Source organism: Miniopterus natalensis, chromosome 18 (genome assembly GCF_054644295.1).
Source record: "Miniopterus natalensis isolate mMinNat1 chromosome 18, mMinNat1.hap1, whole genome shotgun sequence".
In the NCBI taxonomy this organism is placed as follows: domain Eukaryota; kingdom Metazoa; phylum Chordata; class Mammalia; order Chiroptera; family Miniopteridae; genus Miniopterus; species Miniopterus natalensis.
In genome coordinates, this window is record NC_142098.1 from 28,600,943 (window position 1) to 28,616,562 (window position 15,620).

The 15,620-nt window shown below is 43.5% G+C and overlaps 2 protein-coding genes across 3 annotated transcripts in view; one reads left to right on the top strand and one right to left on the bottom strand.

Moving 5' to 3' along the window:
- The first annotated feature begins 54 nt into the window (after nucleotides 1-54).
- TK2 (thymidine kinase 2) overlaps nucleotides 55-15,620 on the top strand; it is a 60,393-nt gene continuing 44,827 nt past the window's right edge. Inside the window, exon 1 of one of the 2 annotated variants that reach the window (XM_016213161.2) lies at nucleotides 55-589. The gene's annotated coding sequence lies outside the window, so the exon portion shown is untranslated. The remainder of the gene's footprint in view (nucleotides 590-15,620) is intronic. The other variant, XM_016213152.2, reaches the window with a different exon arrangement.
- On the bottom strand, nucleotides 6,668-15,408 carry CMTM2 (CKLF like MARVEL transmembrane domain containing 2). The gene is made up of 4 exons (XM_016213443.2): nucleotides 15,175-15,408; nucleotides 14,862-15,020; nucleotides 7,297-7,398; nucleotides 6,668-6,874 (listed from the first exon to the last, which is right to left on the bottom strand). Exons 1-4 carry the CDS (start codon nucleotides 15,406-15,408, stop codon nucleotides 6,668-6,670), a joined length of 702 nt encoding a protein of 233 aa, XP_016068929.2.

Sequence of the window (15,620 nt, forward strand, 5' to 3'; positions counted from 1 at the left end):
AGTTCAGTGTGACCACGAGCAGCCCATGACATTCTCCCTGCGCCTGGGCCTCTGCGAGGGGCACTGCCGTCCATCCTCCCACCCCGAGAGCCAGAGCCCCTGGGTTGTCCTTGCACACCTGACCCGCACATCTTCACGTCCTAAATTTTCTTTCATCTCCGTCAACTCAGCACCACCAAGGCCTCCGTTAGATCCCAAAACCATTCCCATCTCCTCCCTGCACTGTTCTGAGGAAGCAGAACTCTTGTTTCCTTTCTTGGCAGCCGGAGGGATGCTTAACTCCTCAACCGTGGTCACTTCCATTCCTTTGCTCAAAAACCTTGGGAACTTCCCATCTTGCTCAGGGTCTTGGTATAGGGCAAAACATAACCCCTTGCTGCCCTCTCTTCCCTGTCTCTTCCACCCGTCTGCTTTCTCACAGTTTCTTAAACAAACCAGGCTCGCTTCTGCAACCGGGCCTTTGCACATGCTGTCAACGCTGCTTGGAGTGCTCTTTCTCCATCTTCTCATCTGATCGATTCTTCTTTAGTCTTCTGTGATCATGATGCAGCATCCCTTCCTCAAAGACGTTGCTGACCTCTCCAGCTAGGTAAGAGACATTCATTTACTTATTTATTCATTCAACAGCGGAGCTAGAAGCCCGAGATGCAGGGTAGCCGCAGCTTATTTGGGGGGTGTGGGCAGATACTAAATGTGTCCAGAAAATCCTGAATAAGGTGGTTGCTGGTATTAGATGTCTGGCAGGTTCAGAGGGCAGCCAGACAGCCTGTGTGGAAGAAAGGACTGAACCAAGGACCAGCAGGAGGATACAGATTGTGGAGGCTCAGGCCCTGGTTTGGGATTTACCCCAAATTCCCTGGGAGGAGGCCAGGTGGGGGTTAGAGCAGAGGACCACCTGGCTCTAATCTGTATCAATTAAAATGTGGCTCAAAACTGCAACTCAATATAAGAAAACCCAGTTTTTAAAAAGGGGCTAAAGATTTGAACAGACAACTCAACAAAGGTGTGCGAACATTCAATAAGCACGTGAAAAGATGCTCGAATCGTGACACCTAGAAATGCAAATTAAAGGCACAGTGAGATACTACACCACACCTATTAAAATGGCTGAAAAAAGAGAGATGCTACTGCCCTGGCCGGGTAGTTCAGTTGGTTAGAGCGTCGACCCCATACACCAAGGTTGCGGAACACACAAGAACCAACCAATGAAATCATAAATAAGTGGAACAACAAATTGATGTTTCCCTCTCTCTTTCTCTCTCTCCCTCTCTCCATCCATCTCTCCCTTCTTCTCCCTTTCTGTCTTTTCATTGTCTTTTCCCTCATAAGGTGTTGAGATTTTTCTTAGAAGTTTTTTATTGATTTAATGTCAAGTAATTTTTTATTGTATTATGGACAATTCAAACATTATGTTATGAATTCTGGATTTGATTAACTTCTATAGAGAATTGTTTTTTTGTTTGTTTGTTGTTATTGTTAAAGTAGACAATCAATCTGGTTAGATTCAGGCCACAATTTCCTACCCCCCTTTGGATTGTGGTTCCAATGTGAGTTCAGTTTTCAAATGCTTTGTAGAGTTATTTTGGAATAAATCCCACTTGGTCATGGTGTAGAATCCTTTTAATATGCTACTGGATTTGGTTTGCTAGTATTTTGTTTTAATTTTTGCATCTATAGTCATAACAGATATTGGTGTATAGTTTCTTTTCTTGTGATGTCTTTATCTTCTAGCTTTGGTATCAGGGTAATTCTGGCCACATAGAATGAGTTAGGAAGTGTTCCCTTCTAGTTTTTGGAAGAGTTTGAGAAGAATTGGTATTAATTCTTGAAATGGTTGGTGGAATTCTCTCGTGTAGTCATCTGGTCCTGGACTTTTATTTGTTGGGAGGTTTTTGGTTACTAATTCAATCTCTTCACTTGTTGTAGGTCTGTGGAGGTTTTTCTGTTTTTTCTTCAGTGAATTTAGGTAATTGTGTGTTACTAAGAATTTGTCCATTTCATCTAATTTGTTGGGACATAATTATTCATAGAATTTTCTTGTAATCATTTTTATTTCTGTATGGTTAGTAGTAATGTCCTCACTTTGTGTTCTCTCTTTTCTTTGTCAGTAGCTAAAGGTTGTTGATTTTGTTGATATTTTCAAAGAACCAACTTTTGGTTTTGTTGATTCTATTGTTTTTTTCTGTTCTTTTATTTATCTCTGTTCTTATCGCTATTGTTTCCTCTTTTCTCCTAGCTTTGGGTTTAGTTTCCTCTTCTTTTCCTAGTTCTTCAATGTGTAAAGTTAGGTTACTGAGATCTTTTTTTAAAATGTAAGCATTTATAGCTATAAATTTACCTCTGAGCACTGCCTTTGCTGCATCCTATAAGTTTTAGTATGTTTTTAGTTTCATTCATCTGTATTTTTAAATTTCTCTTGTGATTTCTTCCTTGACCCATGGGTTTTTAATTTTCTACATACTTGTCATTTTCTAGTTTTCCTTCTGTTATTCACTTCTGTCTTCATTCTATTATGGTAGGATGGCTTTAATTTTTTTAACTGAATTTATTGGGGTAACATTGGTTAATAAAATTATATAGCTTTCAGGTGTACAGTTCTATAATACATCAACTGTATATTGTATTGTGTGTTCACTGCCCCAAGTCAAGTCTCCTTCCATCACCATTTATTCCCCTAGGACGGCTTTAATTTTTTAAAAAATGAAAACAAGTTTTGGAGAGGAAGTGGAGAAATTGGAACCTTTGTACATTGCTGGTGGGAATGTAAAATGGTGCAGCCACTGTGGAAAAACAGTTTGGTGTTTCCTCAAAAACCAAAACATAGAATTACCATCTGACTCAGCAGTTCTTCTCCTGAGTATATACTCAAAATAATTGAAAACAGGTTTTCAAACAAAAACTTGTACACAAAACTTCGCAGCAGTACTATTCACAATAGCTAAAAGTTGGTTGGAAACAACCCAAATGTCTAATAATGGATGAACGGGTAAACCAAATGTGGTATAGCCATACGATGGAATATTATTCAGCCAAAAGACGGAAATGAGGTGATGAAAATGTTTTATAAGTAGATAGAAGTGGTTGTTGCACATCCTGTGAATGTACTAAATCCCACTGAATTGTTTACTTTAAAATGGTTAATTTTATATTATGTGAATATCACTGCAAGAAAAAAATTTAAATATCCCTTTTTTAAAAAGCAAGAGAGTACAGATACATGCTTTGCATGGACAAAACTTGAAAACATGCTAAGTGAAAGAACCCAGAAACAAAAGGCCACATATTATATGGCTACATTTATATGACATATCCAGAGAATTCAAATCCATAGATAGAAAGGTTAATGGTTGCCAGGGGCTGGGAAAAGGGGGAAAGGAGGAAATGGGAAGAGTTCCTTAATGGGTGCACAGCTTCCTTCTTAGAACTGTTCTGGAACTAGGTAGCGGTAATGGTTGTACAACTTTGTGAATGTACTAATGGTAAATTTTATGCGCATTTTCCCATAGTAAAAATTGGTTTTAAGTTGATGTGTCTAAGGCTGAGGTATATATTTTTTATTTTATGTTTTTTTACAGCCAAATTAAAAAAAAAAAAAGACAAAGGGGACTTCCTTTAGAATTAAAAAATTTCTTTTGCTGTTTTATATATATATATTAGCAGGTGTTTGCCAGTGGTGATATTGGAGTCATTACTTGTAAAGAAAGTTGTCTTTTATTTGCCTTCCTGCTTAACTGCTGGTTCCCTCAGAATTTTGTAGCCACTGCTTCATTGTTTTCTAATATCCAGGCTGGCCTTTGATGTTTGCTTTTGTTCTCTTGTCAATAACATTTTTGTGCTCTTTCACTCTGAACACTTTTAGGATTTTCTCTTTCTCTTTAGAGTTCCTATATTCCACCAAGAAATGTGGACATGAGGATCCTTTCCCAGTAAACCTGGCTCAACAATGGTGGCCCCTCTCTGAAAACTTTAGCTCTTGTTTAGTTAAGGAAAATGTTTTCCTATTGTTTCTTTGGTTGTTTCCTCCCTTTTTTTCTGTTCTCGCCTCCTAGGATCCTTTCGAAATGGTTGTTAGACTTCTTGGATCTATCCTCCCTGTTTCTCTTAATTTCTTCTAAAAATGCCTTTGTGTCTTTTGCCTGTACTTTCTGGGAGATTTCCTGGACTTCATTTTTCAGGTCACTACGTGTCCATTGTATTAAACTTTTCTGTTAAATTTAAAAATCTTTATCACAGTCTCCCCCAGGCTCCTCCCCCTGAACTATTAGCTTGTGGCCCATTTTTACAGTCTCTTTTAAGGACGCAGTATCCATCTTTATTCTCAATGTACTAGTTAGGGTTTTTCAGAATCTGCATTTTGACCAGATCCATAGGTGATGTGCCCCACTCCCAGGCCATTCCCTCCCTGCTCCTGGTAGATACTCACCTGATAGTTTTGCTTTGAAGGGGCATCTGCCTGCTGCCTGTGGTGACCACCTCCCTCTCCCAATCCCCTTCTAGCATGACAGGTGTCTGCCTCAAGTCCTGCTCAGCTCTAACCCAAACTTGCTTCATGCCTTCTCTGTCTGGGTTTTGCAAAACTCTGCCTGTTTCAGATAGCTGCCCCCAGGGGTGAGAGGAGTGGCCACACAGAGTTGCTTAACAAAGTCCACCCTTTTCTGCTGGATTCTGAGCACAGTCATATTTACATTTTTAGGTAAAATTTGCATACAATGAAACGCACAGATCCTGAGTATACAGTCAAAGGTTTGACAAATGTATACACCTGTGTAACCGGTTCCCCAATAAAGATATAAAACTTTCTCATGCCTTCCAAAGTCCCCTCATGCTCCTTTGTAGTCAGTCCCCATTCTCTACCTCCTGAGACAACCACTGTTTCCATTTCTTTCACTGTATTTTCCCGTTTTCGAACTTCATAATAATGGAATCATATGGTATGTCCCCCTTTTGGGTCTGGTTTCTGTCACTCAGTGTTGTGTGAGATTCATGATTATGAATCTTTTATCAACATTCACCATCACGGACCTGTAGCTTGTTTTTGTTGCTGAGTAGTATCTTATTGTGTGAATGTGGCACAGTGTACCTCCTCTTAAACATTTGGGCTCTTTTGAGCTTTTTGGCCCTTATGAACATTCTACTACACCATTCCTCTTGGCTGAATATCTCGGAGGGGAATTCTGGGTCATATGGCAGGATAGTGTACATTTTTCAGTTTTTCTCTGGAATGCGAATCCCTGTAGGTATTCTGCTTAGAATTGCCTGACCCTGCCTGTCCAGCAGGGGGTGGTGTGAGGGTTGCAGAGGTGGACTTGAAGGGTAGAGGCGTGGGGCCCGGGGCAGGGCTCGCTGTCCCAAGTTCCAGCTATTTCTGCTTCACCAGGGACCTGCTCCAGCCATCTTCCCCACCTACATGACATGCAGTGGCCTCCATCTCAGCAGCAGCAGTGTCATCTCCTCCCAGGGGAAGCCGACTCTGCCGCTTCCTTGTCCTCGGGGATCCCCATGGCACTTAGGACAGAGGCCAAAGTCTTTACCTTGGCTGCCAAGGCCCAGCTGACTCCCCACCTGTCTTTCACGTAGTCCCTGGCTGGGTTCCGCAGCCCCCCCCCCCCCCCCCACATACACACACAGGCCTCCTCCTAGCTTCTCATGCATCAATGTGGGACTTCACTTTTCTTTTATGAGGATGACTCTTCTCCTGCCAGGGTGGCTGGACTGTCCAGTGAGAATGAGGCCCTGACCCGAGGCCTGTGTGTGGGAACCGTGGCTCTGGGGCCCAGCTGAGACTGGCTCAGGACTTATGCTCAGGTCTTCACTGGACAGAGATGCTACAGGTCCCACAGGGCCGGCTGGCCATCTCTGCAGCAACCATCCCCCCAGTCCCTTCTGTGCCCATCCAGCTTGGATCACTCCAGCCTGATTCTGGCTCTCAGAGGCCCTGAGCCCTGAAGAGATGCCACCACCCATCTCCCTCCTCCCAAGGACCAATACTAAACAAAGTAAGAATCAGGAAGGGCAGCAACCTTATTTCTATCCTAGAAACTACCTAGATGCTTTTTAAAAAACATCAAATAAAGCCCTGGCCCATGTGGCTCAGTGATAGAGCATTGGCCCAGGTATGATTCCGGTCAAGAGCACGTACCTGGGTTGCAGGTCAATCCCAGGCCCAGGTGAGGGAACGTGGCGGAGGCAACCAATCCATGTGTCTCTCTCACATCGATGTTTCTTTCCCCCTCCCTCCCTTCCACTCTCTCTAGAGATCAATGGAAAAAATATCCTTGAGTGAGGATTTGCAACAACAAATCAAATAAAAATATTAACGTCAACAAAACGCATCCTTTTGCTTTCCTGCCTCTCCTTTTCCTCTGGCCCCTCTGGCTGGTCAGCGTTGACAGCCGGTATCACCCACACTTCTGGTGCCCCAAGCCCTCTGTGCCCTGTCACCTGAGTCCCTTGAAAGGCCCAGCTCTGACCTCACTCTCTGCACCAAAACTTCTGGTAACTTTGATTGAATGAACAAAAACTCCATTTAGAGAGAATTTCTTTTCCAAGCACAGGTGGTTATTTAAGTGGAAAAGAAAATCATTGGGAAAGAAGACAAGGAAGACAGTGGGACTATACTTTGTTGTAAAAAACACTGCCTCTTCTGATAATGGGTGTCTCGTAGGTGTCATTTCTTGCCTCCCTTCGCTGGCTTTGGCTTTGCTGCTTCCTTTCCCTTTGGAGGTGCCTTTCCCTCTTCCTTTGGCTTTGCAGGAGGCGCATCTGCCTTTGGTGGAGGAACCAGCACATTTCTTTTGACCGTCTTGCCTCTGAAGTGTTTTCTTTGAAAACATATATCGACTAAAGGAAAAAATGCAGCCACACCAATAAGGACCTGGAAAACAAAAGGAGTCTTGTGACTTCCGCTTTTTATCCCGAAGTTGGCATATTTCCTTCCTGGTTTCTAATTTGTAAACACACCCCCCTTGTCCCCTCAAAGGGCCAGACCCCAGAGACTGACTTTCCCTCCCCCACCACACTGTCATCCCGTCATCCCACCACTTCTTTCTCTCTTTAAACCCGGCCTGGGTGGGGCCTTTTGCCTCTGGGTCAGCAGCTTGGCTGGCTCCCTAGAAATCATCTTTATTTAAATGCCTTCTCCACTGGGAACATTTATCAACTTGACTTTCAAACCTTGCTTGGGTCTCAAGATTCTGTAAAAAGAAAAGAAGCCCTGGCCTTCAAATGGGGGGAAACACCTGTACTCCAAAAGAGGTGATTTCTGAGCAAATAAACAGCCCAACATGGGAGACTCACCACAGCAATAAAGTAGTTCATTGGCATGGTTGATCGAATTTTCACAGCGAAGACCACTGCCCCCACCAGGAAACCAGTGGCAAATAGGTCATTGAGAAGGTCCTGAAAGCATGGGAGAGATGACTGTCAGCCTGAAACAGGGCCGAGGCCCTTTTGACACCCGACCTGGCAGAGCTTCCTCCAAAGAGAATGATTTTCAAACTTCTGCCTAATTTATTATATATATGTTACAAGTATGTGTGTGTGTGTGTATATATATATGTGTGTGTGTATCTATTTTATATATATAAAGATAAATATACACCTGGCTAGGTGGATATGCTTGTGGCCCCTCAGCTGGGCTCTTTGAGTCGAGACCCAAAGCCCAGGATGCTTAACTGCCTTTTGTGGCTCCCTCCGCTACCATCTCATCTGTGAAATCACACATTTAATGGCTAGTGATGTCCCCCCCCCCCCCCAGCTAATACTCATTTATATAAATGCACAACTATCCAAATAATGATGTCTCTCTTGAATATCACCCCAATTATCTTTCTGCTCTCAGGACCAGTTCCCTGTTCTGGATCTGGGACAGGCTGTGTTACTGGCAGGAGGCTCCTCCGTTGGACTTCTGCCCCCTTACTGGGACCCTGGCAGCTGCCTCTTCACCCCCTGCGCTCCCCGACCCCCCCCCTTATTTCCCAGACCCACCCTTCCCTCCCTGCAAGGCTGCACCACCTCCTCTATAATCCAACCTCTTTCCCATCCCTTGTGCCTTCAGTCTTGCCCTTGCCCCATACTTGTTTCCCTTTACCCTAATGACAAGGTCCTGAGGTTCCCAAAGTGGGCCAAAGGGCTGCCTTCCTTGCTGCCCTCCCCTCAAGTATCACCCACTGTCACTCCCAGGCACAGCCAAACTTGTGAGAGTTGGCCAGACTATGGCCACAGCAAGCCGCTTCCTCCCGCACTGCTCCTGGGGTGATACTAGCACAGAGTCGTGTGCTCCTTAATCCTGAGGCAGGAGCCGAAGCTGCAGCACTGGGTGACACCCATCCTCCCCCTTGGTTTCTAGGATGCCGTTTTCTGTGGATTGTCCTTCCCTGAACACTCTGTCACAGGCCTCTTCCTTTTCAGTGTTCTGAATTTGAATACAGCTCAAACAAACATAAAATAAAACATCCTATCTCCACTCCCACTTCTACCAGCCATGAACCACTGAGATTAAATAGATGTTAATGTCTTGCAATATTTGCTTCATGTCTCTTTAAAAACAAACAAACAAAACAGAACAGAAGTAAAACTTTGTGGAGTGAGCTTGTCTCACCATTCCATCATTTTTTCTGCCCCACTCCCCGAGGCAACCATGTATTGGAAGTTGATGGGTAGATTTTCCAAGTGTGTATTGGTATTTTTACTTCATATGATATGCTCATAAATAATATGTACCATTTTGTGTGTTTCAAACATTTTAATTTAAGTAAAAGATATCTTCTAGCTCTTTTTAAATTTAACAAAGTTTTTGAGATCCATTTTGACAATATACATTGGATTCATTAATTTTAACTGGTGTATCCTACTATATGAAAAAACCAAACTAGAGAATCAGGTTGTTTCTCCTTTATTTTTATTTATTTACTTTTTGATCCTCACCTGAGGATATGCTTATTGATTTTAGGGGCGGGGAGTATGAGAAACATCGGTTGGTTGCCTTCCATACGTGACCCAACAGGAAATCGAATCTGAAACCCTTTGGTGTACAAGACGACTCTCCAACTAGCTGAGCCACACCACCCAGGGCAGGTTGTTTCTACTTCTAGAAAATTATTACAAATTCTGCTACGGTGAATGCTCTCGTCTGTGACTCCTGTGCACATCTTCTCCTTGGCTAGGTATTGCCAAGTTTCTCTCGAAAGTGCTCCTGCCGATTTCCACTCACGCCAACAGTGTACAGGGGCTTTCATTTCCCATGTCCTTGCCAACACCCAGGATTACCAGGCTTATTATTTAATTTTGCCAATCTGAAGAGTCAGAAGTGGTACCTCATTGTTGCTTTAAGTTGTCAGGGTGCTGGTTACTAAGGAAGCATTTTTAAAACATGTTTTAGGCATTTGAGTTTCCTGCCAATTCATATCTCTTGTCCCATTTTTCTATTGGCTTGTTTAAAAAAAATTGTTTTTTATGTCTTCTGTTGTAAATTTTAAATTTTAATTGGATACATAAGAATGTAAGTAGGTTTATTAAATATTGCATTCAACTGTTTTATAATACCACCTTTGTCATATACCAAGTTGCCAAATGTATGTAGGTCTATTTCTGAATTCTCCTTTTCATTCCAGTCTTAGTTTGCTCAGGCTGCCATAACAAAACACCACAGACTAGGTGGCTTAAACAACAGATTTTTATTTTCTCACACTTCTGAAGGCTAGAAGTTCATGATCAAGGTGCCAGCAAACTTAATTTCTGGTAAGGCCTCTCCTCCTTGTTTGTAGATGGCTGCCTTCTCTCTTTGTCTTCACAAGGCCTTTCAATGGTGTGCAAGGTGGGGGTGGGGGAGAGAGGGAGAGGAGAGAGAGCTTTGTGTTGTCTTTTCCAGTCCGGACTCTAATTCAGTTGGATGAGGCCCCACCCTTATGACCTCATTTAGTCTTTTCTTTTTTAACCTTTTTTAAAAATTCTCACCGGAGGATATTTTTTTCCATTGTTTTTCACAGAGAGTGGAAGGGGGAGAGAGAGAAACATCGATTTGAGAGACACACGTCCATTGGTTGCTTCCCGAACACTCCCTGACTGGGGCCAGGGATTGAGCCCGAAACCGAGGTATGTGCCCTTGACCAGAATCGAACCCAAGACACTTCAGCCCTCGGGCTGACCCTCTAACCACTGAGCCAAACCGGCCAGGGCTCATTTACTATTCTACAGGCTCCACCTGCAATTATAGCCACACTGGGAGGTTAGGATTCAGCATACAAAATTTGGGGGTTAATAAGCATTCATACCATAAGAATTTCATTAGTCTTTTTTTGTCAATCCTGAGCTAGTACCAAAGCTTTATAGCAATTCAGATATCTCATTGGGTGAGTCCATCCTTGGAATTCTTTTAAATCTTCCATAACAATTTTTGAATTACCTTGTAAAGGTCCATGAACAACCTCTGTTAGGATGAAATCTCATTTAGTTTATAGATTACTTTGGAAGTAAATTGCCATCTTTAGGATAGTAACTCTTTACATCTATGAGTGTGGTATATTTCTCCATATTTTGGGGGTTTTCTCTTTTTTAAAAATATATATCTTTATAGATTTCAGAGAGGGAGAGGGAGAGAGAGAGAGGAAGAAACATCAGTGATGAGAGAGTAATCATTGATCGGCTGCCTCCTGCATGCCTGATTGGGGATCGAGCCTGCAACCAGGGCATGTGCCCTGACTGGGAACTGTACTATGATCTCCCAGGTCAATGCTCAACTGCTGAGCCACGACTGGCCAGGCTCTACTTGGTACTTTTTGGATGTGTAGATTTATATCATTTATCAAATTTGGAAAGTTTTTTCAAATACTCTTTTGGCCCTTTCCTTTCTTCTCCTTTTGGGATTCTGAATGTTAGTATGCTTGATGGTGTCCCAAAGGTCTCTTAGGGTCTGTTCGTTTTTTTATTATTTTTTTTTCTTTCTATTCCTCACATTGGATAATCTTAATTGAACTATCTTCAAGTTCCCTGATTCATTCTTCTGCCTGCTCAATGTGATGTTAAGCCATTCTAGTGAATTTTTCACTTGAGTTATATTACTTTTTAGCTCCAGAATTTCTGTTTGGTTCCTTTTTATAATTTTTCTTTACTGATATTATCCATTTGTTCATGAATTGTTCTTTTGGTTTCCTCTAGTTCTTTGAGCATTTTCAAGACAGTTAAAGTCTTTGTCTAGTAAGTCTAATATCTGGGCATCTTCAGGGCTTTTTTCTGTGACTGGGCCACACTCTGTGTTTTTTTTGTGTTTTGTTTTTACATGCCTTATAATTCTTTGAAAACTGGGCATTTTGAGTATTATAATGTACTTACTGTGAAAACAGATTCTACTTCCTCCCCAGGTTGGTTGTTGCAGCTTGTTGTGTGTTGCAATCATGTGTAGGTTTAGTGATTTTTTCTAAACTATTCTTTTAAAAAACTATTATTACTTTTATGTGGCCACTGAAGTTTCTGTTTCATTAGCTTAAATATCAGGTAGTGATTTGACAGACATTTCCTTAGATACCTGGAAACAAACAAACAAAAATACTCTACCATTCTTTGCAGATTGGCTCTGTGTTGCGGCGCTCCTTCAACACTTGTTCAGGCTGTGTGCAACTCTTAGTTTTCACTTGTTGCTTGAGCAGAGCCTAAAGGTCAGCCAGAGGTGAAAGCTTAGGGTCTTTTCTGAGAATGCATCTAGCCCTAGGCATGTGCATGGCCTTCTAGATTCCCTGATATAGGGGGAAGATTTTCAAAGCTGTTGTTCCCCCATATATCTCCTTCCCAAGCTTCTAGTCTGTCTGTGGCTTGCCTCATTTGTTCTCCCTTGTCCCAGGTGGCTGTGGTGAGTTAGGATATTTGCCTATAAATGTTTTTGACAAATTCTATACAGGAGGCTTTGTCAGCCCTGAGAAAGCTCTGAGGCAGATGAAACAAAGGCAAGCCCCTGGGTCAACCCCTCAGGGAGGCATCAGACAGGCCAAAACACACAACCATAATTATTTGAGAACAAGGTCTGCATTGTTCCCTTTGCCACCAACAAGGAATGTGGCCAGGAATGTGAGCTGTTGTCTTCATGGCCACTGAGAAGCTGGCGAGTGAGGGATGGCAGGCATGTGAGTTAAAATGCTACAACATTCTCTTACCAAAATTCAACAGCTGATTTCTTCTTTAATTATTCCCCGGGTTATTATAAGTTTAAAAAAAAAAATTAGATTCTAGAGTTCTGAAAAAGTTGATTCTGACAGTTTTGACAGCCTAGTCATTGCTTTAATGGAGGAACAGAGTTTTAGAGTTCCTTACTCTGCCACATTTAGTGATGTCACTCATTCAATCTGGAGGGTTCTCGGTGATTTATCACTTTTGATATTTCTTCTTCTGCATTTTCTTGAATCTCTTCTGGAACTCCTGTTAGACTTATGATGGACTTTATTATACCATATTCTCTTTCTCAACTTCTTTCATATTTTCTCTCTTTACCTCTCGGTGCTATGTTCTGGGTAATTTTCCCACATCTTTCGGTTCACTAAGTCTCCAGCTTTGTCTGATATGCTTTTTAACCCTTCTATTGACATTTTTATTTCAGTAACTATGCCAGGTGTGGCAAAAGTAGGTTTACAGTTGTGAGTATGCAAAACAGTTTATTCTTGTATTATTACTTATTAATTATTGGATTTTCCATTCGAACAACTGTAAACTTACTTTTGTCCAATCTTGTAGGTTTAATTCTAGGTATTATATTTTCTATTTTAAAAAAGATCTGTTTAGCCCTGGCCAGGTAGTTCAGTTGGTTGGAGCGTTGTCTGCCAAGGTTGCGGGCTTGATCCATGGTCAGGCTACGTACAAGAATCAACCAATGAATGCATAAATATGTAGAACAACAAATCTGTGTTTCTCTCTTTCTTCCTTGCCCTCTCTCTCTCAAATCTACTTAAAAATTTAAAAAAGAGACCTATCTATTCAGTCCTCATAATGTCTATTCTTTTCTTATGGCTCTTATTTATGTCTAATAATTTTTAAGTATATTTCCTATTTTCTGACAGCTCTTCAGTTATCTTATATTTTCAGCATTCCAATCCTCCCATTTGTTATGTTTGCTGATTCTTGATTCTTACTCTTGGGGACTTTAAAATAAGATGCTTTGTAGTTTTGAACAGTGAGTTCATTTTTGACAAGGCACCTGCACCCTGCCATGCCCACCCTGTGAGAATATCTTTAGGCTTTGATTGGGATTTTTGCATTTGATTCTGTCTGGAGTCCCATGGATATCATCAGAACATCATCAAATTGGGATCAATTTTCATGCTAATTCTCAGGCATTATGTTCTCTAGGCTGAAGGTGGTAAAAATTCAAACCAAATCTGTATAAAGTCCAGGCTCAAGATTTCTGGTTTTCAAGGTGGTCTTTTTTGTTTTTGTCCATTCAGAGCTCAGGCAGAGATGAGCATGCTATCTCATTCCTCCAGGTGGCGAAGGTATGCTCTCTGTCTTTCCCCTAAGGATGTACTGTAGTCTTTGCAGGGTGCTGGCTTTAGGCAGGCCTCTCAGTTCTAAATCTCTTTGCTTGGGACCAAGGCCTCATTACCTAACTTGAGAGTGGATGAAAACCCATACTCTGGGTTCCCGGGGTAACACCTCATGAGCCATTCCCACCCACACTTCAGTGGCTTATTCCATCACTGCTCCTGTTTTCCATTTCTGGCACCTGTGTTTTTCCCCTTTCTTTTTTGCCAGCTCAGCCATTGAGTTAAAGCAATAGTGGTTACATTTCCCCTAGTAGTTTTAGGTAAGTTTTCAGGGAGGATTTCCAGGGTCCACTGATTTTTCATCTTGCTGGAACTGAAAGTGTCTTGTCTCAAACCCCTTGGCTGGGAACTTTTTCTCTGCCTGTCCCTTTACTTTGTCTCCTGCTTATACCTTTCCCGAGAGTCTTATGTAGCCCTCTTTTCCTTTCTCCCTATACTGGAGGTCCTCACACACCTCACCGAGACCTGTGGATCCCAGGACCGTAATAACTTTTAACAAGTTGGCAGGACAGAAGGTTAGTTAAGGACTTAGATTCTACTGACAAGGCTTGGTTTGAGTCTTTTTCCTGCCACTTTCTGGCTGAGTCACCCGGGGGCAAGTTACTTGGCCATTCTGAGCCCATTTCATGTGTAAAGTGAGTGAACCAGCAAGCACGGGACTCTGGGGTCATGCTGCGCATGTGCAATGAATAAGGTTCCTTGGGTTAGATGGGGATAGGTCTATGCTCTGTGATTACACAGGTAATGGGGCAGGCGCTCAAGTCCATGGGGCCTCAGGCACAGGGCCAAGCACTTTACATTTACTCCTCAGGAACAATCACAAAAGGGAGTATTACTGACCTCATGTTACAGATGAGGTCACAGAGGCTAGAAGTGGTTGGGTAACTTGCCCAGTCCTATTCCAGTGGACCACTGCTTGGGGCTGAACATCTTTCTGGGTGGAACATCCTCTACAGAGAGAGTCACTGGAGATCTAAGGCTGTTTTAGAAGTAATTTTAAAAAAAAATTCTCATTTTGTTTTATTGGTTTATGGGAAGATTGTTTTTCTTTGAATTCTGGGGATGAGGTACCTTCTAGGTGATCTCCCCAGCCAGATGTGAGCCGGTACAGGGGTTGGGAGGAACACGTAGTTGCTATACCTCTCCTCCCCCCCAAAATAGAGCAAACCCTCAGAAGAGCATAAGACTAAATTCAGCTGCCTCTGCCCCCAGCCCCCCCAAAGGTGCTGAGCCCATGCCTGGCACAAATGTGGGAGGTGAGGCAGGTCTCTCTGTGAACACCTGTGAATGCACCCCCCCCCCCCCCCCAGCTGGCAAGCCCCGGAGTCCCGCACTTACAGTAATGGGCCACAGGATGAAGGGCATGTATCTGTGGATGGCGAAGGAGTAGACAATGATGAAGAAGATGAAGACTGACAGTTCCATGGTGATAATGAGCGTCAGGAGGGGGTGCACGGGAGTGCCGGTGAACATGATCAGCGCAGCTACTAGGCAGGCCTGCGGGGAGACGCGCTCCTGAGCTATGGCAAAGGCCTCTCACCTACTCCGGAGCCCCTGTGGGCCCTTTGGAACCCACCCTTCCCTCTCTCGGTCCCTGGTCCCCCACTACCCCACCCCCCACCCCTGGCCCAGGGCTACCAGGCCAACTTACCACGCTCAGGATCTTGACCTCGGCGTGACCCATTCTCCAGAACTCTCTGTTGCTGTCCTTGAGTTCCCACTTGTAGCGGCGACATCCCTTCCTCGTGCCCACTGAGTCCTTGGGCTGCAGCGACTTTTGCTTTGGCGCCGGTTCCTCCTTCTTGTCTTTCGCGTCCGGGGCTTTGCCTGCCTCGGGGGCCGCAGCGGCCGCCGGCGCCTTGCCCTTCTTGCCTTTGTCTGCCATGTTAGCGCGGGCCTTTCGGGCGCCTCACGGCCTGTCCAACTTTTCCTGCTGTTCCTAGACAGGCCCGGCCTTTGAGCTAGTCGGGTGCCAACCGACTTGCCCAGAGGCCCCACACAGCCAACTGCCAAGACCAGCGACGCGAACGCACGGAGCCCCCGGCGCGCGCCCGCTGCGCTCACCCCACGCGCGCCTGCCCGACCGCGCCCCTCCCC